Here is a 27,457-nt window from a genome sequence, read left to right on the forward strand (position 1 = left end):
AGGAGGAAGCCTGGGAGCAGAAGGGTAGCCCCAGCCCATTTTTCTAAAGCTCCATTCTGGAAATTAGGGCAAGATAATAAAGACAGTGCCTGGGAAAAACTAGGGACATTCTGGAACCCAAATACAAGCCTGGGTAGGTGGTCAGCCGGTTTGTACCAATACAGCATAAAGGTGTTTCAGAACGGGTCACTACTTATGCTACACTCATTAAAATATTTTTGTTAATTTTGTTAATGTGTATTTATTTTTGAGAAAGAGAAAGACAGAATGTGAGCAGGGGAGGGGTGGAGAGAGAGAGGGAGATACAGAATCTGAAGCAGGCTTCAGGCTCCGAGCTGTCAGCACAGAGCCTGACACGAGGCTTAAACTCACGGACCGCGAGATCAGGACTTGAGCTCAAGTGGGACACTTAACCGACTGAGCCACGCAGACGCCCCTCTCATTGTTAAAATAATCATAACAATACCCTTGGATAAGGCATGGCAGTGTGGATTCTAATGTATTCATTAGAAATCCATAAATGCCGCTGGTGAAGGCCTCTAGGAGAGCAAGTGTTTGCCAGATGTCAGAATCCCCTCCGTAGCTACCTGGGCTTGGACCCTGTTGCTGGTCAGCTCCTCCCTGAAATCATCCCATCCTGGGCCAAAGGCAAGTCCAGTTTCACAGTGGCTCCGAGAGCAAGACTCTTACGGAGTTCAAGCAAACACTGAAAACCCTGGTTTCTGTCTGGAACAGACCCACCATCTAGTAGAAAGATAAACTAAAGCTGCATGAAAGAAGCGTAAGAAAAAGCACAGCTATTTTAAATAAAGCACTTAATTCCTAATAACTATGGAAGATGGAGCACAAATATTTAACTTCCACTCCCTCCTTGAAACCCCACTAAAATGTAAGAGGTTTTTTTTGGGGGGGGGGCAGTTAGTTTGTTATTATTTTTAAGCATAAATTATAAGAAAAAAGACAGAATATCACAGTAACAAAAATTTGAAAACTAGAAAGCAAAGACCAAGTGTTAATTTGGCAAAAACAAATAAACAAACAAACCCACCCCCCCCACCCCCCCAGAAATCCCCTGAGTTATAGAAAGCCATGAGTCAACACAATTTACCCTGCATAACCCCTAAAATTTCAGGCACTAGAAGATTTGGGGCTGGAAGTGGGCTTTAACAGGCAGGTCAGTGGAAAGTCTGCTTGGGAAACAAACATCCAGAGTCAGGCAATTGCTCATCCCCTCAAGAAGCCCAGAGGTTTATTCCCTGGAGAAGATCAGACAGTATAGATAGGGTGGAGTAGGAAGTAAGATAAGACAGATCCTCCCTTTCTGAAAACAGAGGGATTAGGTAAATGCCTACTTGTTGCATAATCACCCCCTCATTTCTGTTTTTCAAATATGAATTTTCCTATTTGAAGACTGGTCAATACAAGTAAACTAAAACAGAATTTTGAAAGATGGTGCAATTTTGTAGATGGTGCAAGACCCACGATCCCTAACCAACACCCCTGAGGTCAGATATGTTTCAGAATTCAGAAAGCACGTGTTTGCCTATTGAAGGTACACAGTATGTGTGTATGTGTATATATATAACCTCACATTCTGAGTGGGGACTGAGCACCCCATGGCAATTACCCCGTGGTAATTAAACACATTCATATTTCAGCAATGAAATGTATGAACGGTCACACTAGGTAGGATAAATAAGGAGTAAAATTAACCTGTTTGGGCCAAGTTTTGCTGCCAAATTAGTTTTAATGCCAAACATATAAGAAACAAAACAAACTAAAAACAACTTGTGATTTTCAAAGCCTTTTCAATTTCAGAATTTGAGAAATGGAATCATGGACCTATACTTGGATATAAGGCCTACCCTTCCATCCTGATGCAATTTCAAAACAAACTACTAAAGTTTTCTGTGCCTTATTTTCTTCCATATAATAAATTAAAATAGGGCAAATATCTTCAAAATTAGATAATAAAAAGTTCAAGTTGTTACCTCTTTTGTTGAGTTTTTTATTATTCAGATAACTAATCAAGAATGGTTGGACAGATTATCCAAACCAATTTTGGTATCCAATGAGTGTATTGTTGAAAATGATCCTTTGGGCGGGCACTGGGCACTCTTTCTTGACGATTAGGGTCTTCAACAGCACGAGGAGGACTGGAGAATTCAACTACAAAAAAAAAAACAAAACAAAACAAAACACAAGCCAAACAAGTCTAGAGAAAATGGTGACATATACAGAGTCTGGTGTCAGTTTCCCAGGCTCTTTCCATATTTAAATAAGCCACTACCCTGGTATCTAGGCCTTTACTCTGGCCCTACAATCCCCACACCCTGCTTGGTCCTGTCTCATTGGAGAGTCAGTGTCCCCCACACTGCCCAACCTTCTGTCTCTAAATCCAAACCTGTTCTCTGCCTCATTCCCTGAGGATCCAGCTATTTACATCATAAAGTTAATAATAAATACACTAATTCATGCAAATGTGTTACCACGTTTATTAAGTCAATGTGTTGCTCTCCTAGGTAACACAATTTCTATTTTTCCTGGGACATTTTAAAGATGATGCTCTAACCCAAGGAGGTATTTAAAGAAATGGAATTAACCCTTCTAAGAGCCTATTATTTTTCAGGCACTATGTTAAGGACTTTGCACAATTATTTTGCTTAATCCTCATTTAATATTCCCATGGCAGGTTGCTATTATAAATCTATCTTCTACACATGAACAGATTGAGGCTCTGAGAGGATAATTTGTTTAAGGTTACACAGCCAGTCAGCAATAGCTTCAGGATGGGAACCCATTCTCCTTCCAGCACCCTGCCCCACCTCCTTACAGGAGTGACACTAAACACCCTAGCCACCAGCAGGAAGGGAATTTTGAAATAGGCAGGGACTTGAAGTTCCAAAGCCAACCACATTCACCTGCAACTTCCCTCCTTATACATTTCTATCTACCCCTTGAGGCCCACTAATCAGTACATTATGCCAAACACAAAACAGGGAGGCATGTTCTCATTAGAATTGTAAAAAAAAAAAAAAAAAAACCTGTACATAGACATAACACTCATCAAGTTCCCCAACAAGAAAAGATGAATAATTAATAATTAGGGGTGACTGCTCTACAGGAGACCAGAGGGCAGTTTAGCACAAAGATGGAAGAGGATGGTCCAGGAAGTGTCCTTGACACAAAACATCCAAATTTAGCTGACAGAAAAGACCCCAAGTTGGCCACAGCCAAATATGTCCATTCTTGTCACACGCTGCTTACAGTGGTGTCACGCTGGGGCTGCCATATGTGGAGGGAGGTGCTGGTGGTGGGGGGGAGGGAAAACACTCCCTTCCTAACTTGGTCCTAACGTAAACGCCATGGCAGTTTTCACTGCTATAGCCTCTGTCTATATAGTACAATGTTAGAATTGAGGCAACACAATATTTGCCAAATGAAGAAGTGAATTTCTTTACCTCCTTTCTCTGGAATTCCTCATAGCCTCATATCCTTTCTCAGACTACTTTTATCCCACGTTCTCAGGTGGCCCCTTCAAATCCCTAAACTCTTCTCCCAAACCTCTTGTCCTTCTCCTTCTTCTTGCAGCAGAACCAGTTTTAAAACAAACAAAAACATTTTTTACGGAGTATATCTATATTTCTAGCAGAGGAATGGAAACAGAAACCTCTTAGAAATACGAGTTAAAATGAAGAAAGAAAACATATGGGTAAATGCAGAGTGCATTCAATTCTTATCAAATGCAGACACATATACACTAAAATCATAGCAGCTGTGTTTATTTCATAATTTAGGCATTTTGAAAAAAGTGCAATGTATTTATTTTAATGTCAGCTTGATGTCAAGTTTAAAATATAACATGAGTTTGTCTCCATGTTTTACCTCCTTTCCTAGAGAATCTCCTAATATTTAAATATAACCTATATCCCTAATTCCCAGCTCTCGTCACATAACAATCTGGGGCAAAGGGACTGGGGTGGTAATCCCTCATAAACTGTGTGTTAACAGAACGCTGTAAAATATGTTCTAACCAATAAAGTTGGCAAATAAATTTGGTAACAACCATCTAAGCTTTGTTGTATTTCACAAAAAGATCTACATTTAAAGGAAATAGAAAATCACATGTGCGCTAGCACACAGGGTTGCTATGGTAACAGACTACATTTTTTTTATATTTACTCTTCAAATTGCAGTACATGGAGCTATTATAACCAAATAATGTCAACATCCACTGCCTTCTGATTGTACTGAGGTCTCTGGAATAAGTTGTACTTACGGTTCCAGAAATTCTCATTTTTAACCAATCTTCTTCTGTCTTTTCTAGAAATTATAATTAAAATACATATAATAATGATTAATATTTGGCATTGGGGTTAAGACTGCATCATTTAACTCATGTAGGAACAGTCTAAAAATAGCAAAATAAACCTAATAAACACAAATGTCCATGTTAACGTTTAAAGTATGGGGGGGGGGGTGTGAGTGTATGTGTTTAGGTAGCAGTAAGTTCTCCGTGGGGAATGAAGAGAAATAAGAAGTTTAGAAAAATGTATTTGGTTTTATAACTGGGCACACCAAACAAATCTACTTTTCCCACAGCTGTGCTTTTATGAACAGTTAAGAAATACCTACTATCCTGTGATATATAATTTTGTTTCACTAAACCCTGTTTTTACCATTTATCTCAAAATAATACCCTTAGCATTGCCTCCAGGCACATTTAAATCACTATCAACTAATGTAAACCCTCTCCCCATTATGTTATATAGTGTGCTACCTTTTCTAGAATTTCTATTACCTTGCTAACTTTCCCCACCAGTCCTCCTCCAGCTACCTGGAAAATTTACAGCCCATCAGAATAGTTATGTCTCTCACTGTAGACCAACAGAAAACACCAATAATGAGGTGCTTCCAAGCCAAGTAAATATGAATCTAATTTGTAGCTGTTACTCTATCATAACAGGGTAAGACTGAGGGCTAGACAGGAGAAAAGATGTAATGAAGAATAAAAAACTCTCCTAAAACGGGCACCTCAGTTATCCACAATAGGCCCTTATACCAGTCTACTCTACAGCAAAATTAGGGAATTAAATGCAACTTTATCTTGGGACTTATTGAAAAAACATGCATATATTAGCTACCTATCCACATGTATTCTTTCTCTAATTTAATATAAGGGATATAGCCCTTCATATTACATCTGATGAACAGGTTTTCTGTGTGTGTGTGTGTGTGTGTGTGTGTGTGTGTGTGTGTGCATGTGTGTGTTTTGTTTTAAAGAAACCAATTGGAGAAGGTCTTCTTTGAAAGCCATAAAAATATACCTCTACTGATATTTTCCACTGCAAATAGATCATCTTCAGTGTCTTCCAGTCAAGGGAAACCACACAGTCATCAGGCAACAAAGATTCTGTGAAAATAAAAGGGAACAAGTTTCATCTGTAGTGTCATACAGATTTTTACCCTACATGTGAAGATCTGCAAACATGATTATTTGGACTGATATAATAGTAAAAGCCCAGTTTGGAAAATACTTCACTGATGGCTAGAGCAGGAGTTAGTGCGTCTCAGGTCTTTATTAGTAAACACTATCCTGACTCATGTAAAACAATATGAATCATAGTTCATATTCTCATTAAGTATAAATACATATATCAATAATACATATATAATATTATAACATATGTAACACACATTATGTATGATAGCTTCAAGTGGTACTGGCAGAGGGCATAGAATTTAGGTCATCCTTTCCTGTGACGTGTATGAACAGTACAACTATAGCAAGTTTAGTCTTCTTGCAAATTTTTCCTTCCACATGAGAGTGTCGGGGGAAAAAATCCTCACAGACAATTAATGATGTTCATAAATTTAAAAAAAATCCTCACAGACAATTACGATGCTCATAAATTAGTCCAAACACTGACACATACATATCAGCCATACCAAACCACACAAAATATTTTTTCTATACTCATATAAGCCTGGCAACATAGATAGTTTGGTTTCTTCAGGCCTGTGTGGGTTTACTATCTAATCCCGCTGTGTCTACAGAACTCCTAAGGCTAGGATTCATTTGGGTTCCCTGCCCTATTTAGAAGGCCACTGGTCACAGATACAGCAGAGCTTCCCTTGTCCAGCCTGGCCAAACAAATCAGCTGACAATTTCCACCCTCAGTTTCCTCCTCGCCTTTTTTAAGCGCCCGCCACATCCAAATGTGAAATTCTTTCCCTCTATTTTTCTTTTAAGCCACATTTGTATAAGCACTGCTTATAATTCACTTCCACATTGAAGTCATCCCCCCAAAACCATAACCCCATATGCTCTCCAACATCCCCTTAAGCACTGCTAACCTCACTCATAAAATATTCATAAGCTTGTCATTTATATTTTCTATGTGCAATAATTTTGTTTTGTGTTAGTCTTGTCTCCCCATTTAGAAGGTAAGCTATTTGATGAATGAGATCTATTTCCTCTAGAAAGCTTTCCAAAGCTTAATTAATGGATGCTTGATCATTATTGCTGATTATGACGGTATTGTGCATTCAAAGGCGCAGGTTTAGGATCTTTTCACATGAGTGCCTTCATGCTTTCTGATGTTGATCTAAGGCAGTGATTGTTAATCTTTTTGAGTCAAGTGCTGCCACGTCCCCCTCCCTTGCTCCAGAAGCTGACAAAATCTATAGACTTTCTCAGAAAAAACAGTTTAAAGTGACACAAAAATAGTTGCATATAATTTTAGAATATGGACCTAGGACTAAGACCTTTTAAATGACTAAAATGACTTCATTTATCTTTAAAAATTCCCTAAATTTTAATTAAATTAACTAAATTAATTAAATTGATCTTAAAATTGGTATGTTTCTTTGGTGCATCTAGAAAGATAGCATACTGCACCAAACGGCTAAGATGTGATTATTCACAAAGTTTACAAAAATGATAAACATAACACTAGAACCTCAAGAGCAGGTGAATAATTGTGACTCACTCGCGCTGAGACTTAGCCAATCTTGGGTCTGGGTTCTGGGCACCAATTTTGTTCACAACAGCAGAAGTTTAAGAGCAAAGTAAACAACTCTGGAATGAGCTGTGAGCCAGGAGCAGGGCCCAGGCAGCTGGTAGGTGCAGAAAAGAAAAAGTATCAGGAAGATAGAGGAGAACTTCAGGGATTGGAGCTTTGACTTCTTGGCTCTTACAATTTCTGTCCTCAAGGAAGGGGACACATTCAACTCCACGAAATCGCTTAACACATGCAATTGACTTACAGATAAGGAAATATTGGGATATGAGTTAGATTCCCTGTTTAAGACATTTAGCATCTTAAATATATTTATTATTTAGAAGAGATTTACTTAGAATTTTACTTAGAATATTAAAATTTCATGTGTTTTATTCACAAGTGGATTTTTCATGTGTTTTATTCACAAGTGGATTTTTCATTTCCAAAAACAACAGCAGCTGGAAGGAACTTTTCAAGTCAACCAGTCAGACTCTGTAATCTTCTTTTCAGTATCCTTCTCAGTCTTTAAAAATTAAACACAACTTATTTCAGAGGATATGTTTTCATCATTTAATCTTCACTGTCCCCCCACCTTACTATTCTCATATCTATGAGCCATACCATGGAGGAGAAAGGGAAGGATCATGCTCCAAACAATGGAAATGTATAAAACAGATTTTTTAAAAAAGGAGGGGGGAACCCATCTCTATTTGTTATATAATTACTGTTTGCCTGTCTCATCCTTTGTTCTTCTCAATATCTATTTATACTGAGAATCCAAGTATTCTAAGTGCTCAAAGATATTTAAGACTATGGTTCCTGGAAGTGGAGGCAGGCACATGACTCTGAAGGTCAAGCACCATTTGATATGGGTCCTTTACTTCCATTGCTGAAAAGCATCACAAGATCAATTAACTGCATGAAATCACTAATGCAAGGTAGAAACATTTCAAAAAATTACTCATATACATTAAACTGGACTTTTTGTTTGTAGCAAGTAAACACAATTTACCCATTGGAACTCCAGGGGATCCAAAAAGCTTTACCAGTTGAAAGGCAAACCCTTGTGATAATTGTAGTTCAAGGGAATCAAAGCCAGTGCTCGTCAAATCTTGGTTATCTTCAGTTTGTAAGAACTGTAATGGCTTAGGTTCTTCCCATGTCTTCAGCTTTTCATCAAAACTTTCATTTAAAAAGTGAAGATCAGAAGTGAGCCTAAAAGAGTACAAAGTATCAGATTGGCTACTTAAAATTTCTGAAGAACTAAACCCTAGGTCATGTAGTTGGTCATCTACCCTTGTCTGAGATTTGAAAGTCAAAGATGGTTTCTTGCTCGTAAAAGATACCATCCAAAAGCTGAAGGTATACTGTAGCACAAGAGAAGGAATAGGGTTTTTATAAAAGTACACAGAGTGCCTTAGTCTACTAAATGGCAGGTAATGAGAATAAGACTGTCTACCAAAATTTAAAGGAGGATCTTCGAAAACAGCAAAGCAAAACCATGATGGATGATGATCAAAGGTCATAAGTTTTTGCTTATTCTCCTCTATATTGTTTATTTCTGAGATTCTATCTTTTTCTTCTTCCAAAATAATTTTTAGTCCATGGCTTTCTGTTATCACGCCACATTCCCCTCTTTCTTCCACACTGATATATCTCTGTCCCAGTAAGTTAAAGTTTGGTGCCAAATTGAAAATCCTTTTCTCCCTCCTTTTCTCCCTCCTTTTCTTATTCTTTGTTGAGCATAAGTCACTCTTTGGGATATGCAGGTTAGGCAAGCAGCTTCTAAAGACATTTGTTTCTGTTTCTATGATTGAATCTATATTCTCAGTGGGAGGTGACAAATCTTCATTTTCTATCAACAGCTTCTCCTCTACCAGGGTTTCTGGACTGCTTCCTGGTCCTGAAGTTCCTTCAGGAGTGGAGATCAACTTAATCAATTGCCCCCTGCTGTCCGGAGAGGCCAGCCTTTGCCATCTCTCTCTCTTTGGTCTTTGTTCACATATAAACTTATGAGGTCCTTCAGGCCAGCTCCCAAAATAGGGTTGCCTCTCAGAGCTCAGCTGTAATTCTTCATCAGAAAAATTGTTTGAAGAAAAAGCCCAATAATCGTTTTTAGCTGAATTTACTCCTTGTTCCTTTCTTAAACTTTTATCTGAAGTTCTGGATCCATATCGATTGCACGGAAATGTTTCATTCAGGAGTCTTTTATCTACCCTCTCTCTCTTCTGCATCAATGAGCATGGGATGGACGCAGATCCACCCTGGACGTCTGACGCTGTGGGATGCCTACTTCCAGTGTGCTTTCCTACATTCGTGCCAGACCAGTCATCACTTGCCATGCAGGAAAGACTCTGAGTCATTGTCGGGCAAGTAACAGCGTTTTCATGTGGCATCAGTGACATATTTGGAAACAAATCATCGTGTTCTTTAGGGAGGTAATTTTCTGGTGTATTGTCCAGCTCAACTGCAGACATAACATTTGGAAAACCATCTTCAGGATGTATGCTTCTCCATATTTCATCTTGGTGGCTATTTACTAAACCTCTTAGTTCATGTCCCAGTCCACCAGTGAAGGTGCACACCGATTCTCTGTTGGTGTCTTCCAAGTCTTCCTCTGCACTCTGAGAGGGGTCCTGGTCTCCTGGTGTATAACTTAAGGTTTCAAATGAGTTTTCTCCCATGATTTTACCATGACTGTTCTGCTTTTTACTTCTTTTTCTGCTTCTCTTCTGCTTGTTTTTGCTGAACCTGGGCCCAGTTTTCTTCAAATCGCTTTCTCTGAAATATAACAAAATTAAGGACATTTATAACTTAATTTTTTGTATAACACTAGCAAACTAAAACATTGTACTCTTAATGTGAAAAGTTACAAATCATTAGGACAAGAGATTCTAAAGTGTGCATGTACTTTGTAGTATATTTTTAAATTACTTTTAAAAAGAGATATACTTTCTCTAAGTTAAAAACGAGTACACTTTGGGGTGCCCGGGTGGCTCGGTCAGTTGGGTATCCAACTCTTAATTTTGACTCAGGTCATGATCTCATGGTGCATGGGTTCAAGTCCCATGTCAGGCTCTGGGCTAGATGGCACAGGGCCTGCTTGGGATCCTCTCTCTACCTTTTTCTCTCTCTCTCAAAGTAAATAAATAAACTTAAAAAACTTTTTAAATGAAAATAAAAATAAATGAGTACACTTTGAGAAAGTTACAACTCATTTCCTCGTACCTGTTTCATAAACCAATAACTTTATGAAAACTTAATATGTTCCTTGAAAAAAATATTATTATATATGTGAAACATTTTATACATACACACATACATATACCTACACACACATATAAATACATATATACATATGCATACATAAACCAAGATGTTTATTGGTACATTTATATTTTTTTCTTTTTTTTTTGAGGGGGGGGTAGCGATATTCTTCTAATTGCCTACCTAGCCATGGCTCTAAACGAGACATTCCACCACTATTTTGTGGGGTGTTTGTAAATGTGTTAGGTATTTTTGTGGTCACAATGACTGGAGATGTGTTACTGGCACTTGGTACTGAGGCCAGGGACGTTTAGCATCCTATGATGCCAGGGACAATTCCACAGTAAAAAAGTAACAAATCCAAAGGAACAATAGTGTTCCCCAAAAGTTCGCAGCTCCCCTAAATTGAAGATTAACTTCGATCCTAACAGAAAAAAGAGGATTTAGAACATTTTCTAATTTAAATTTGTTTAATGTTTATTTATTTTTGAGAGAGAAAGAGACAGCGTGTGAGCAAGGGAGGGCATGAGAGATAGGGAGACGGAATCTGAAGCAGGATCCAGGCTCTGAGCTGTCAACACAAAGTTTGATGTGGGACTTTAACTCATGAACCATGAGATCATGACCTGAGCTGAAGTCAGACACTCAACCGACTGAACCACCCAGGTGCCCTGAACACTTTCTAATTTGGAATATAAAGATCTAGTCATTTTCTATAAGGTACAGATAGAGAATATTAAAATGCAGTGGAGGGTGGGGGAGGGACAATAAACACAGCTGAGGAAAAAAAAAAAGTAACAGGATAGAGGATAAAAAAAAAAAAAAAACAATTAAACAAGTAAACAAACATGGAAGCCAAAAGAGATAATGAAGAAACCGCTGATCAGCTGGGGGCTGGACAAAGGAACTTGCTTTGGCCTGGTTTATTCCATCCCGTGACATTGGGCAATTTTCAACAAGCAGGAGCCCTGAACACCTTGTTCTTTGGCATCTAATTGCTGCTGCCCTTGTTTACAATTCCTGGATTTTAGTTTAAAAGAACATTAAGGAATGCTAAATTACAGACAGGCAGTTGTAATGGGACTTCTATAAAAAGGATAGCAAATAAAGAATCCAACTTTGGCAGAAATTTCTCCTCATAGTCAGTTCTATCTGACTCTAGTGAGAGCCTCAGCTGAAGCCTAAGGTGCGATAGTTGTTACAAAATTCATACTGAAACTAGGATGTTACTCTGAAAACAAGCTGCACTGTCTTCACCAAAACATGAACCATCCTGTTGCAGGGAAAGGACAAAAGGAATGCATAGATGGCCTAAACCTTAGATAGGCCAACGGACATAAGGGCCTTCTGGAGTTAATTCATTTGTCACAGAGTGGAAGCAGTGAGAAATGATCCCATTCTGGATATATTTTAAAGGAAAACAAGATTTAAAAATAAATTGGATATAGAGTATAAGAAAAAGATGAAGTATGGATAAAAGGAGTTGAGCCTGAACAATTGAAGGGATGAGTGGCCATTTACTGATTTACTGAGACATAGAAGCCTAGGAAAGGTCTGGGTTTGGAGACAGGGTTGCCAAATCAGTTGCCACAAAATTCGGTTCAGAGTTTGAACCAATAAGCTAATCTGTACTTGCAGCAGAGGTTAGAAAGTAGAAAAGATGAGGGCTTTGCTAATATTCCTCAAGGGTTCTTTCGTTTTCTGAATGCACTACAATCTAATAGAGATTGTATCAAGTAGATCTCAACCTACTTAGAGAAAGGATCGTAGAAACTGGCTAATGATGAAAATTCACGATACCTACAGAGAAGTTAACACGGATCATGAAAGAGTCAGGTAGCTTAAAAAAATAAACTATCAGGGAGATCAGGCAATGTATGAAGGTGGTTTGCCAAAAGAGATAGTCAGAGGAGACCCTACGGATTGGAATTCCAATCGAAAATACAACACAATGCCAAGAAGTGTGAAAATCAGAAGACATTCCCCCACAGGGAAATGTGCCTGAGACTTGTACGTGTTCCAGGTCTCTGGGAAGGAAACACAAACCAGTAACAGTGACTTGTGAAGCACTTGGGAGAGGAGAGAAGGGAGGGTAGTGGTGATAACTTCTGTTGGAATGTGTATGCATGGGATGTGGCTTATCAGTAGACATATTTACAAAGTGTGGGAAGCTCATTAATGTGTCAAGGCTCATTAAACTTGATCTCATTTGTGCTGATTCATTTAGGAATGAATGGCACCATTAAAAGAAAAGAAACATCCCTACATAAAAGGCATGGAGAAGAAATCAGGAGAGTTGGAGGCACAGGCTGTAGCTTCAGAAAAGAAAGGAGTAAGAAATGAACAAATAGTAATATATTTCTAATTAATCAAATATTCTGTTTTCTAGGTGGTAGCTGAGGATCCAAGCTCCTGGGTAGTAATAAGTGTACCTCTTAATTATGAGAAAAAGAGTGTTTGCTCAGAAACAAGCTAACCTGACCATGTAAGCTGTGACTTGAAGACAGAGATGAGAGAACATCCAGATAAAGATAAAATTACCTGCTAGGGAGAAAAAAAAAGTATTGTAAGTGCCTAAACTTCATGAAAAAAAAAATTATTAAAGGGGTAGAAACAGTATTTTCCACTGCAGAGGCCTGTACACTAATTCATAAAGCATGATCGATAAATGAAGTAAAATTCAATTAAAACACATGCAGATTGTAAAGGAAAGCTCTCACAGCTTTATAGAATGACCATGGTTGAGGTAATCCAGGCCTAGATCTAGTTTAATAATAAACTCGTGGTGGGAGCTTGAGTAAATCAGATCGCCCTTCTAAAATGAGATAACATTACCTCCTTATACAGTTATAAAGTTTGTTAATACAGAGGCTCCTAAATGACCTTTACTGAACTGATAGGGCAGATTAAATAATTCTTCCCACTGCCTCTGTACAATATAATGACTGATCCAATGGTACAAAAAATGTTCCCAGCTACGGGCTGCTTTCTAGTACAACCACACCCTTCTGCTCCTATTGTTTAGGGCTGTATATTTACAAGAAGACAGATGAGTTTATTCTCCTCTGTTTACACAATCATAATTGTTACCATACTATGTAGTTTAATTAAACATTACGTAAACATTACATCAACCAGTGGAATAGTAATATAAGAAAGTTTCTTTTCTTTTTTGTAGAGAGAGAGACTACATGAGCAGGAGAGGGGGACAGAGGGAGAAGGAGGGAGGGAGGGAGAGGCAGAGGGACAGAGAGAGAGAGAGGGAGGGAGGGAAAGAATCTTAGGCAGGCTCCATACTCAGCATGGAGCCCAACACTGGGCTCAATCCCATGACCCAGGGATCATGACCTGGGCCAAAATCAAGAGTTGGACACTCACCTGACTGAGCCACTCAGGTGCCCCCGATTTCTATAAAAATTTCTCTAAATTTTCTCTAAAATTTCTATAAAAAATTAAAGTAAGTGACTCAATAAAGATGAGGCATTAAGCAATTGTTATCAAATGAGGTGTGGCCAGAATAACTATGAAGTTTGGTTCAAAATCATAAAAACCTTTAATTCTGCACTCATACTGCTTTGAATATTTCTTTGGGTTCTCCCTCCAATTTACATCAATAGAAACTAGAAATTGTCGACGATGCATTACAGGTGTGGTTTATACATTAAAGAAATAAACTCCATGAAATAAACTTCCAATAAACAGACTCATACATAAATATTGGTGAATGGATGTGTATGTAAGCATGCATTTTAAGTTCAAATAAAATGTTCATAGTATGTATCATTTCTTAAAGATTCCCCACTTTAATCAACTTTTTCAGTGAACTAACAACCTACTTGTCCCAATTATGTTAGATAAAAAGACTTTTATTGTAAATAAAGCATCTAGCACAATACTTGGCACCTGGTGAATATTTTGTAAATAGCAGCTTTTATTTTTACCACATATCAACAGCAACAAAATAATCTTATATATTTCACTGAGACTCGAGGATTCTATTCAAGATTAGAATGTGAAAATGGCTAGAATGACTTATGCAAAAAAGAACAGTTGAGATAGAAGAGCTGGAAAGTTCTCAAAATGTGATTTAATATGTTTGCACATTATTCGAAGTAGAGAAAAAATTTTCAAGTGGCCAAATACAGACAAACTGACCAATCCACCATCTGACATCATGACCTCACTGTTTGAGCCCTGCATCCAGCTCTGTACTGATGGCTCAGAGCCTGGAGCCTGCTTTGAATTCTGTGTCTCCCTCTCTCTCTGCCCCTCCCCTGCTCACTCTCTCAGAAATAAATAAACATTTTTTAAAAATTAAAAAAAAAATACCTTTCTTGGGGCACCTGGTTGGCTCAGTTGGTTGGGCAACTGACTTTGCCTCAGGTAATGATCTCACAGTTTGTGAGTTGGAGCCCCGTGTTGGGCTCTGTGCTGACAGCTCAGAGGCTGGAGCCTACTTAGGATTCTGTGTCTCCCCCTCTCTCTACCCCTCCCCTACTCACACTCTGTCTGTCTGTCTCTCTCAAAAATAAATAAAAATTTAAAAAATACCTTTTTCAATAGTTGATAAAACAAGCAGACAAAAAAAATCAGGATATTAAAGTCATAAATAGCACAATTAATAATGTTCAATATAATGACTATGGAACACTACATTCAAAAATTTAAGGGGCGCCTGGGTGGCGCAGTCGGTTAAGCGTCCGACTTCAGCCAGGTCACGATCTCGCGGTCCGGGAGTTCGAGACCCGCGTCAGGCTCTGGGCTGATGGCTCAGAGCCTGGAGCCTGTTTCCGATTCTGTGTCTTCCTCTCTCTCTGCCCCTCCCCCGTTCATGCTCTGTCTCTCTCTGTCCCCAAAATAAATAAACGTTGAAAAAAAAAAAAAAAAATTTAAAAAAACATTCTTTTCAAACCATATGGAATATTTAAATAAATTAACAGGCCATCAAACTAGCCTCCACAAATTTCAAAGAATTATTAATGTATAGACCACACTCTTTGACCATAATGCAATTAATTTTGAAATTAGTAATAAAATTTTTTTGGAAAAATTTTAAAATGTTGAAGAATTCATGGGTAGAAAACTTTGTAACAGAAATATATAAAAATTAATCATAGTGAACAATAATTACATATAAAAGCTTCCCATATATATATGTATATGTGTGTGTATATATATATATACATATATATATATATATTTCCCATAAATGTACCTTCAAAAAAAAAGGCAAGGTACAAAATTAAAGAGTTAACCACACAATTGAAGATGCTAGAAAAAGAAAAGCAGAAGAAACTCCCAAAAAGTAGAAGAGAAGGAATCATAAAGAATCAAAAAGATAACAAAGAGACTAATCAGGACCAACAAATTCATAAGTTGGTTATTTGAAAAGATTAATAAAATTCACAAACCTTAGTAAGATTAATCAAAGGAAGAAGGAAGCAATTAGTCTTAGGGATGAAAAAGGAGGTACAAATACAGTTCCAGAAGAGATTTTAAATGATAAAAGGATTGTGGCATTATTTACAACAACCAAGACAAGTCTAAGTGTTCATCAATGAACGAATGGATAAAGAATATATATATATATTCTTTATATATATGTATATTATATATACACACATATATTAGATATACACTTATATATGTATATAGTATGTATATATGTATATACATGTTACATATTATATTATATATGTATATAATATGTATATATGTATATATTATATATACACATGTATATACACATATATATGTATATTATATACACACACATACACACAATGGAATACTACTTAGCCTTAAAAAGAAGGAAATCTTGCCATTTGTGACAACATGGTTGGACCTTGAAGGCATTATACTAAGTGTAGTAAGTCGGAGAAAGGCAAATACTATATAATCTCACTTATATGTGCATTCAAAAAAAAAAAAGCTCATAGATCCAGAGAACATGTTCATGGTTAGCAGAGGGATAAGGTGAGGGGTGGAAAATGGGTGAAGGTGGACAAAAGGTGCCATGGCAGGAAGCTGTTCAAGTGTTCCAGATGTAGCTTGCACATAGTTTGCAGAATCTATGGTGAGTAAAAAAGATCTTTACCCCAAAGATAGGGATTTGTGTTCTGATCACTAATTGCTGCTTCTAAGCATACAGGCATGGACAAAGAGAGTGGCCATTATTGTTGCATGCCCCGCCCACTTCATTGTTGCAAGCCACTTCTCTAGCTCAAGTAACTTTCAAGAGATTTAAAGGGCTGACACCCTTTTTCCCTCCTTTGATCTTTCTTTTTTTTCTCTTTTTGGGAGCCAGATATTAAAGAGTAGGACGCTCAAAAACAACTTTATATATGGGAAAAATTAGAAAGTGACTGCACGTACTCAGGGAAAGGCACAGACTCAGAAAAGACTTGACAAAACCTTAACTTTACACCATAGGCTGATGGTTGGCACACAGACTGCCTAAAACAACATTAAAAAACAAAAACAAAAACTCAGCCAACACTGATGAAATGGGGAAAATCTGATTTCCAGAATTACATTATTATATTCAAATGTCCAGTTTTCAACCAAAAAAAAAAAATAAATCACAAGACATACAAAGAAACAGAAAGGTATGGCCAATTCAAAGCGGGAAAAAATCAACAGAAATTGTCCCTGAAAAAAAAATTTTATGGCAAATCAAGTAGAGTCTTCAAACCAACTGCCTTAAAAATGATTGAAGAACTAAAAATGTGGAGAATGTCACAAAAACTTTGTATGAACAAAATAGAAATACCAATAAAGAGACCAAAAACCCAAAGGAAAGAGAGAGAGAGAGAGAGAGAGAGAGAAGAGAGAGGAAGGAAGGAGAAAGAAAGAAATTCTGAAACTGAAAAGTATAATAAGTGGAATGAAAATTTCACTAGAGAGATTCAAAGGCAGATTTGAGTAGGCAGAAGACCTTGAAAATAAGGCCATGGAAATTATGAAGTGTGAAGAACAGAAAGAAAAAAGATTGAAGAAAAGTGACAGAGCCTAAGTGACTTGTTGAATATCATCAACTGAACAAACACGCAAATTGTGGAAGTCTCACAAAAAGAGGGGGGAAAAGGCAGAGAGAATATTTGAAGAAATAATGGCAGAACCTCCCAACTTTGATGAAAGACATGAATATAAACATCCAAGAAGCTTAATAAACTCCAAATAAGATGAACTCAAAGAGAAACACAAAAAGACACATTATACTCAAACTTTAAAATTTTTTTTTCAACGTTTATTTATTTTGGGGACAGAGAGAGACAGAGCATGAACGGGGAAGGGGCAGAGAGAGAGGGAGACACAGAATCGGAAACAGGCTCCAGGCTCTGAGCCATCAGCCCAGAGCCCGACGCGGGGCTCGAACTCACGGACCGCGAGATCGTGACCTGGCTGAAGTCGGACGCTTAACTGACTGTGCCACCCAGGCGCCCCTATACTCAAACTTTAAAAAGACAAAGAGAAAATCTTGAAGAGAACCAGAGAGAAGCAACTTGTCATACACAAGTGATCCTTAATAAGAATATATGCAGAGTTCTCATCAGAAACTAAATAGACCAGAAAGTAGTAGGCTGATATGCTCAAAGTGTGAATAGAAAAAAATTGTTGATCCAGAATCCTATATTGAGTGAACTATCTTTAAAAAGTGAAGGAGAGATTAAGGCATTCCCAGATGAGCAAAAGGTAAGGAGTCTGTTATCACTATACTCACCTTGTAAGAAATGCTCAAGGGAGTCCTGCAAAGTGAAATGAAAAGATACTAAAAAAAAATGTGAAGTTGGATGAATAAATAAAGATCTGAATAAAGGTAAATACATGGGCAATTATAAAAGCTAGTATTATTGTAACAATGGTATGTAACTCGACTTTTTGTTTTCTACATGATTTACAAGACTAATAACAGGGGCGCCTGGGTGGCATAGTCGGTTAAGCGTCCGATTTCAGCCAGGTCACGATCTCGCGGTCCGGGAGTTCGAGCCCCGCGTCGGGCTCTGGGCTGATGGCTCAGAGCCTGGAGCCTGTTTCCGATTCTGTGTCTCCCTCTCTCTCTGCCCCTCCCCCGTTCATGCTCTGTCTCTCTCTGTCCCAAAAATAAATAAACGTTGAAAAAAAAAATTAAAAAAAAAAAAAGACTAATACATTAAAAAAACAACTATGGGTTTAAAAGCTATCATTATTGTAACTATGGTTTGTAACTGCACATTTTGTTTTCTATATGAGACTAATGCATTTAAAAGATTTTTTGTTTATGTTTGGGTCACACAATGTATAAAGATGTAAGTTTGATACATCAACAACCAAAAGGAGTGGGGATCAAAACATAAAGGAGAAGAGTTCTTGTATGTTATTGAAATTAAGATGGTAGAAATTCAAATTAGAATGTTATAACTTTTGAGGTTAAGATGCACATAATAACCACAAAGAAAATATCTATAGAATATACACACAAGAAATTGAGAAAGAAACTTAAACATTTCATTGCAAATAATCAAGTGAACACAAAAGAAGGCAGTAATGCAGAAAAAGATGGACAAAAAGCTATAAGGTATACAAAAAACGAATAGCAAAATGACAGAGGTCTCTCCTTATAAGTAATTATTTTAAATCTAAATGGCTTAAGCTTTACAAACAAAAGATAGAGATTGATGGAATGGAAAAAAAATATTATCCAGCTACATACTATCTACAAAAGACTCACTTTAGCTCTAAAGATACAAATAGGTTGAAAATGAAAAGATGAAAAAAAGATATTCCATTTAAATAGCAACCAAAAGAAGGGTGCCTGGGTGGCTCAGTTGGTTGAGCCTCCAACTTTGGCTCAGATCATGATCTCACAGTTTGTGGGTCTGAGCCCCCCATCGGGCTCTGTGCTGACAGCTCAGAGCCTGAAGCCTCCTTTGGATTTTGTGTCTCCCTCTCTCTCTGTCCCTCCCCCACTCACGCTTTGTCTCTCTCTCTCTTTCAAAAAAAAATGAAACATTAAAAAACAAAATTTAAAAAAAATAAATAAATAGTAACCAAAAGAGAGAAGGGGTGCCTATACTAATATCAGACAAAATAAACTTTAAATCAAAAAAGTTACAAGAGAAAAATTACCCTATATATTAATAAAAGGTTCAAGTTAACAAGAACATATAACAATGGTAAACATGCACATATCAGGCCATTAAAGTATATGAAGCAAAAGTTAACAGAATTGAAGGGAGAAATAAGCAGCTCTACAATAATTCTGGAGACTTCAGCATCCCACTTTCAGGATTGGATAGAACAACCAGACAGAAGTAAGGAAATAGAGAATTTAACATAGTAAACCAACTGGATCTAACATATATATGCAGAACACTGTATCCAACAACACAGCACAAACATTCTTCTCAAGCACACATGAGACATTTTCCAGAACAGATTATAAGTTAGGCCACAAATTAAGTGTCAAGAGATTTCAATAGATAGATATCATACAAAGTATCTTCTCTTGCCACAGTGGGATAAAGTTAGAAATCAATAAAAGAAGTAAAAATGGAAAATTCACAAATTTGTGGGAGTTAAACAACATACTCTTAAATAAGTAGTAAATCAAAGAAAAATCACAAGGGAAATTAGAAAATACTTTAGATGAATGAAAACAAAATGACAACACAGTAAAATGTATAGCACATGGTGAGAGCAGTGAGAAGGGGAAAATTTTAAGTTATAAACACATTAAAAAAAAAAGACTTCAAATCAACAACTTAACTTTAAAATTTAAGGAACAATGGCGCACCTGAGTGGCTCAGTCAATTAAGTGTCTGACTTTGGCTCAGGGCATGATCTCACAGTTTGTGGGTTTGAGCCCCGTGTCAGGCTCTGTGCTGACAGCTCAGAACCTGGAGCCTGTTTCAGATTCTGTGTCTCCCTCTCTCTTTCTGCTCTTCCCCCACTCATGCTCTGTCTCTCTCTCTCCTTCAAAAATAAATAAACATTAAATTTTTTTTAAACTTAAGGAACTAGAAAAACAAACTAAACCAAACGCTAACAGGAGGAAGAAAATAATAAAGATTAGAACACAGACAAATGAAGTAGAGAACAGAAAAACAATAGAAAAAAATTAATGAAATCACAAATTCTTTGAAAATATTAACAAAATTGGCAAACTGTTAGCTAGGGGGACTAAGAAACAAAGATGATTCAAGTTACAAAATCAGAAATGAAAATGGGGACATTACAACCAATTCTACAGAAATAAAAAGAATAAGAGAATATTATGAAAAATTGTATGCCAACAGATTGGATAACCTGGATGAAATGGAAACATTCCTAGAAACACAAACCCTGCCAAAATTGAGTCACTAAGAAATAGAAAATCTAAATAGAACTACAACTAATAAGGAGATTAAATCAGTAATCAAAAATCTCTGAACAACAAAAAAATCTCTAGACAAAGAAAAGTCCTGGACCTGATGGCTTCACTGATGAGTTTTATCAAAAAGTTTTAAGCGCCAATCCTTCTCAAAGTGTTCCAAAAAATCGAAGAGGGGGAAACACTTTGCAATTAATCTGTGATGCCAGTATTATCCTGACACCAAAGCCAGACAAAGACACAAGGAAAGAAAACTGCAGACCAATATGTCATATGAACATGGAAGCAAAAATCCTCAACTAAACCCAACAGCATATTAAAAGGATTATAGGGGTGCCTGGCTGGCCCAGTCGATAGAGCATGCAACTCTTGATCTCAGGCTTATAAAACTGGGTGTAGAGATTACTTAAAATTAAAATATTTTTTATTTTTCAAAGTTTATTTATTTGGAGAGAAAGGGGGGGTGGAGAATGAGAGAGAACATGAATGGGGGAAGGGCAGAAAGAAAGGGAGAGAGAGAGAATCCCAAGCAGGCTCCACGCTGTCCGCACAGAGCCTGACATGGGATTTGATCTCACAAACCATGAGATGATGATCTGAGCTGAAACCAAGAGTCATATGCTTAACCAACTGAGCCACCCAGGTGACCCCAAAATAAGATCTTTAGATAGATAGATAAATGGATTATAAGCCATGACCAAGTGGGATTGATACATGGAATGCAGGGATAGTTCAGCATATGAAAATTGACCAATGTCATATACCATGAAGGGAAAAAAAAGATTAACATGATCATCTCAATGATACAGAAAAAGTATTTGACAAAATTTAACATTCTTTCATGATTAAAAAAAAAAAACACTAAAGAAATTAGGAATACAAGGCATCCAAACTGGAAAGGAAGAAGTAAAATTATCTCTGTTTGCTCATTATATTTAGAAATTCTAAAGATTACACAAAAAACTGTTAGAGCTAATAAATTAATTCAGTGAAGTAGCAGGATACAAAGTCAAAACCCAAAAATTAGTTACATTTCTATACACTAACAATGAAAAATCTGAAAAGGAAATTACAAAACAATTTCATTTACAATAGCATCAAAAATAATAATATATTTAGGAATTAACCAAAGACATGAAAGACTTGTACAATGAAAACTATAAGGCATTGTTGAAAAAAATTTAAGAAGACATGAATAAATGGAAACATCCCATGTTTATGAATTGAAAGACTTAATATTGTTCAGTGTCCTATAGATTCATTGCAACTCCTAAATCCCAATGACTTTTTTTGTAGAAATAGAAAAACCTATCCTAAAATTCATATGGAATTTCTAAGGGATCCCAAATAGCCAAAACAATTTTGGAAAAAAAAAAAAAAAGAAGAAGAAAAAAGAATAAAGCTCCCACAATCAAAACAGTGTGGTACTGCATAAAGACAGACATATAGACCAAAAGAATAGGGAGCCGAGAAATAAACCCTCACATATATAGGCAAATGGTTTTTGATAAGATTGCTAAGATGATTAATGGAGAAAAGGCAATCTTTTCAACAATAGTACTGAGAAAACTGGATATTCACATGCAAAAGAATGAAGGTGGACCCTAATTAAACACCATATACAAAAATTAACTCAAAATGGATCAAAGACTCAAATGTAAAATCAAAACCTACAAAAATATTAGACTATAACTGAGACAAAGTTTTACAACATTGCGTTTGGCAGTGATTTCTTGGATATGACACCAAAACCCCAGGCAACAAAATAATATAAAAATTGGACTTCATGAAAATTAAAACATTCTGTACATCAAAAGACTATATGAACTGAATTAAAAGGCCCATGAAACAGCAGAAAATATTTGCAAATAATATATCTGATAAGAGATTAATATACGGAATATATAGAGAACTTCAAAAACTCACCACCAACAACAAAAAACAAACAACTTGATTCAAAAATGAACAAAGGACTTGAAAAGACATTTCTTCACAAAAGATATACAAATGGCCAATAGATATGAAAACATGCTCAATATCACTGGTGATTAGGGGAATCCAAATCAAAACTACAATGAAATACTAGCCATTAGGATGATTATTAGAAAAAAACGAACAGAAAAGACAAGTGTTGGTGAGGATATGGAGAAATGGGAACTCTTGTGCATTGTTGGTGGGAATGTAGAAAGGTGTACTCTCTATGGAAAACATTATAGCCATTCCTCAAAAACTTAAAAATCTAATTACCATATGGTCCAACAATTCCATTTCTGCATATATACCCAAAATGTATCTTAAAGAGATACATGAATATATTTACAAGTAGAACCCACCTATTAATACTTTAAACAGAATCCAAATAAACAGGTAAAAAACAGAAAGCTGATCTGATTGAAGACTGTGGCCAAGCCCCAGATACCCAGATTCCTGCTACCTGCCTAAAGAAGTAATTAAACTCTCCCCCACCAACCAACTTTATTAAGGTATTGATTGAAGACAAAACTGAAAGTCTTCTATGGAATATTTGAAGCGTACTGTTTTGAGGGCATCATCCTTCTCTCACATCCTTCATCCTTTATGAAGAAACCTCAGATTCATTCACATTCTGACCCAAATTACTTTCTCTAGTCCATTTTTCATTCTACTACAAACTTATGCCAATATTCATTTATAGGCATCCAAGACTTCAGAGGATCTGTAAATACCCTGAAATTGGATCAAAGTATAAATATGTACACGTGTGTAATTTTTATAGGAACAAGGACTATTAGCTTTCATTGAATTCTGAAAGTAGTCTATTACCCCAAAAAGGTTGATGCCTGTTTCTGGCTCATCATATCATGGCTTTAATTCACACCTCAATTAATACTCAGGACCAATTTCCCTGTTTTTTCCTTTGCTTTCCACCTTGATCATTATTGTTTCTTCTGTAAAGACCTCATTCAGTCTAGCTCAGTCTCTGGAACTTTATATCTCAATGCAGATGGTGACCCTCTTACTACAGCCTCTGGAGCTAAACCCAAATGTGACCCATACTGTCTTTGTTTTGTGTAATGAGTTTCATAGTATAACACAGTTCATAACTTAAATGTGTTCACGTATGTGTATATGTCAGTAAAATACATATATAATTTAAACCCTCATGGCTCTGTTGCTTCTATCTTCTAGGGTAAGGGTATGTATATGGAGACCTTCAACAATATTTATGGATGGCCTGTGAATAGATGGATAGACACTGTTGGCTTACTCTTATCTTTTATTCATTTCTTTAATATTGCATTAAAATGTTGATAAGGGCACCTGGGTGGCTCAGTCAGTAAGCTTCTGACTCTCGATTTTGGCTCAGGTCATGATCTCACAGTTCATGAGATTGAGCCCCGCATCAGGCTCTGCACTGGCAGCATAAAGCTTGCTTGGGATTCTCTCTCTCTCTTTCTGTGTCCCTCCCCTGCTCATACTCTCTCAAAAATAAATAACTTGGGGCACCTGGGTGGCTCAGTCGGTTGAGCGTCCAACTTTGGCTCAGGCCATGATCTCGCAGTACGTGAGTTCAAGCCCCACATGGGGCTCTGTGCTGACAGCTCAGAGCCTGGAGCCTGCTTCAGATTCTGTGTCTCCCTCCCTCTGCCCTTTCCCCATTTGTGCTCTGTCTCTGTCTCTCAAAAATGAATAAACGTTAAAAAAAAATTTTTTTAAACACGAATTTAAAAAATAACTTAAAAAAACAGTCATACAAAACTTAACCAAATAATACTCTCCAATATCCTAGAATATAACCAATGACTGATTTTTAATGGGTGATTAGCAGTAATTTAGTGAATAAGTAATTTAGTGAGTAACTCTTATTCATAGTGGGTTTAGTTGTTATATCAGATTGTCATTATAGTTAGATGATAAAATGCATTGATCTTTCATGTAGCTGAATACATACAATGAGTTGTATTATAGTGGGGCTTTACACATCCATTGTGATTACAAATAGATTGCCTATAATTAAACTCTTTACTGTCATCTTATTTCATATAGTTTTCCTGTCAGGGGGTAGATGAAAAAAAGGCTGCTTCTACCCTGAATCTTAGAGAACACAAGTAGAGAATATAAAAATAAACAATTTATATACATTTTCATGTTATTTTGTCTGTCCTTATAAGAACAGTTACATGTTTCATTTTGTTTGGGATACAAAATTTAAATTTCTCTTACATTAATTTCATGCAACAATATTATCCTTTGTGTTGAATTTGGTAATTGGTTCTATATACTGCTAGTTTCTCAAACATGTATTCAGACTTTTATGTTTAAATCAGTGTATTCTACATTCGAATACTTTTTCAACTTTTAAGAATTTTCTTCTAATTATTTCACTATGGTGATAAATCTAAACACTGATGTCGGAAGCACTAGCCATTATTTTAGGCTTACTAGATCACTTACAGCCTGGCACCAATGTTTATGAGCAAAATCAAGTTTCAAGTTCTTACACATGAGTCTACACACATATACAGAGACTTTCATGACCAGCATTTTCACAAATGTGTGTAGCTGAAGGTGAGTCCTGTGGGAGCATGGAATAAGCAAAGCAAATCCGTCTAGGTACTAGAAAAATAAGTCAAGTTCATATGCTGCTGATGGGGAGAAGTGCCATCTTGTTTTTGAAAGAACAAAGTCAAAGAAAGAACAAAGATGGCATTTGATAACTAGACTGTTTTTCTTCAGCTAATTAATTATAACCCAGATAATCTATATTCTTACTAAAATTTTATTAAAACTATGCTTCTTGCTAGTAACTACTTAGCAAGACTAATTAGTGCATAATAATACAATTGATTTTTATACTCTGCCCATCATTAAATTTCGGACACATCTTGGCATCTAGACTGGCATTTCTCTCTCTCTCTCTCTCTCCCTCCCTCTGCCCCTCACCCCTGCTCGTGCTCTCTAAAACAAACAAATAAACAAACAAACAAACAAACAAATAAGTGTGTGTGTGTATTTTTTTTCCACTATGAAAATGCTTTAATGGTGGCATCTGTACAGCATGTGATGTCAAGACAGGAAAAAGCAAGCGCACAATAAATATATAAAGTTTAAAAATAAAATAAAGTAGGGTTTCCTGGGTGGCTCAGTTAGTTAAGCATCTGACTCTTGGTTTCAGCTCAGGTCATCTCACGGTTTTTAAGTTTGAGCCCTGTGTCAGTCTCCATACTTTCAGTATGGAGCCTGCTTGGGATTCTTTCTCTCCCTCTCTCTCTGCCCCTCTCTGGCTAGCTCTCTATCTCTCTCTCAAAATAAATAAACTTTTTTTTATAAAAAGTTACTTTTGATGATTATGATCTAAGATAGTAATTACTACTATCTAAAAAATCTAATATTTCAAAGTATATGAAATACTATATTAACTACATTGGATCATTTCTACTTAGATAACCTCATAAGTTACTGCTATAATTAGGACAGCCTTTAGCTATAAAATTAAAACATAAGAAACAGAATATAATAATTAATGAGGATACTTAAAATGCAAGGAATTTTCAACTCACAAAATAGCTGTTTTCTAAATGGCTGTGAGGGTTTTTTTTTGTTTTTGTTTTTTACTTTCAAACAAAATTGAACAATGCTATAAAATGACATTATTATTTTCGTAGGCCAACCACAAAAACATTTCATTGAAAATGTGTGGTTTGTTTTCTCTACTTCCTTTATTCCTCTTTATTTTTTGTTTTGTTTGTTTGGTTTCAAAAGGGGTTTAATATAATTATTTTTCTTGTCAAATAAGATTAAGGTCATTCTTTTCTACTCACACAAGGAATGCGAAAGAGTTCCTGAAGTAAATTAAAAACAGTTGGAAGGAAAAGCAAACTACATTTCAGAAGATGTTCAGAACTTCCCACAAAGAAAAGCTCAGGCCCAGATGACTTCACAGATGAATTCTATCAAGTATTTAAAGAAGAATGATATACCAATTGTTCATAAACTCTTCCAAAAAAATAAAATGAGAAAAACACTCCTATTTATTCTATGAAGGCAGTACCAGTCTTATACCAAAACCAAACAAAGATACCACAAGAAACTACAGACCAAGACTTCTTAGGGATATATTTTCAAAAACGTAAAAAAAGGCAACAAATAAACAAAATAACAAACTGGATCCAGCAACACACAAAAAGAATTATATACCATGATCAAGTGGAATATATCCCAGCAATGCAAGGTTGGCTTAACATCCAAAAATCAATTAGAGTAATACCCCATATCAATAGGATAAAGTACAGAAACCACATAATCATTTCAATAGATGCAGATAAAAGCTTTATAGAATCCAACATTCCTTGAGACAGAAATACTTTAAAAACCAAGAACAGATGGAAACCTCCTGAACTTGATATTAGACTTGTATGAAAAACTACAGCTAATATTAGAGTTAATGATGAAAGGCTGAATGTTTTCCCCCTAAAATCAAAAGACAAGGATAGGCGCCTGGCTGCCTCAGTTGGTACAGCATGTGACTCTTGATCTCAGGGTTGTGAGTTCAAGCCCCACATTGGGTGTGGAGCCTACTTAATTAAAACAATTTTTTTCTAAATGAAGAAGACAAGGATGTTTGTTCTCACCATTCCTATTCAATATTGTACTAGAGGTTCTAGTCAGGGCAAATAGGCAAGAAAAAAATTTAAATCACCCAGACTGGAAAGAAAGAAGTAAAATTATCTCTAGTCACAGATACGATCTTATATATAGAAAATCTTAAGGAATGTATTAAAAAACTATTAAACTAGTTTAGCAAACTTTCAGGGTATGAGAACAATATACAACAATCAATAGCATTTCTACATAT

General features: G+C 36.4%; 1 protein-coding gene across 6 annotated transcripts in view; it reads right to left on the reverse strand.

Moving 5' to 3' along the window:
• LOC125162701 (NEDD4-binding protein 2-like 2) overlaps positions 1–27,457 on the reverse strand; it is a 105,773-nt gene that overhangs the window by 29,977 nt on the left and 48,339 nt on the right. For 4 of the 6 annotated variants that reach the window (XM_047854023.1, XM_047854059.1, XM_047854030.1 and 1 more), the window contains 4 exons: positions 8,017–9,785; positions 5,328–5,413; positions 4,280–4,323; positions 1,992–2,169 (listed from right to left, as the gene is read on the reverse strand). In XM_047854023.1, the coding sequence (XP_047709979.1) occupies positions 4,300–4,323; positions 5,328–5,413; positions 8,017–9,785 (1,879 nt within the window). In that variant the 3' untranslated portion in view covers positions 1,992–2,169; positions 4,280–4,299. Of the gene's footprint in view, positions 1–1,991; positions 2,170–4,279; positions 4,324–5,327; positions 5,414–6,992; positions 7,120–8,016; positions 9,786–27,457 lie in introns of those variants that run through there. The other 2 variants (XM_047854042.1, XM_047854049.1) reach the window with 2 other exon arrangements.

The sequence above is a fragment of the Prionailurus viverrinus genome, chromosome A1, assembly GCF_022837055.1.
Source record: "Prionailurus viverrinus isolate Anna chromosome A1, UM_Priviv_1.0, whole genome shotgun sequence".
In the NCBI taxonomy this organism is placed as follows: Eukaryota; Metazoa; Chordata; class Mammalia; order Carnivora; family Felidae; genus Prionailurus; species Prionailurus viverrinus.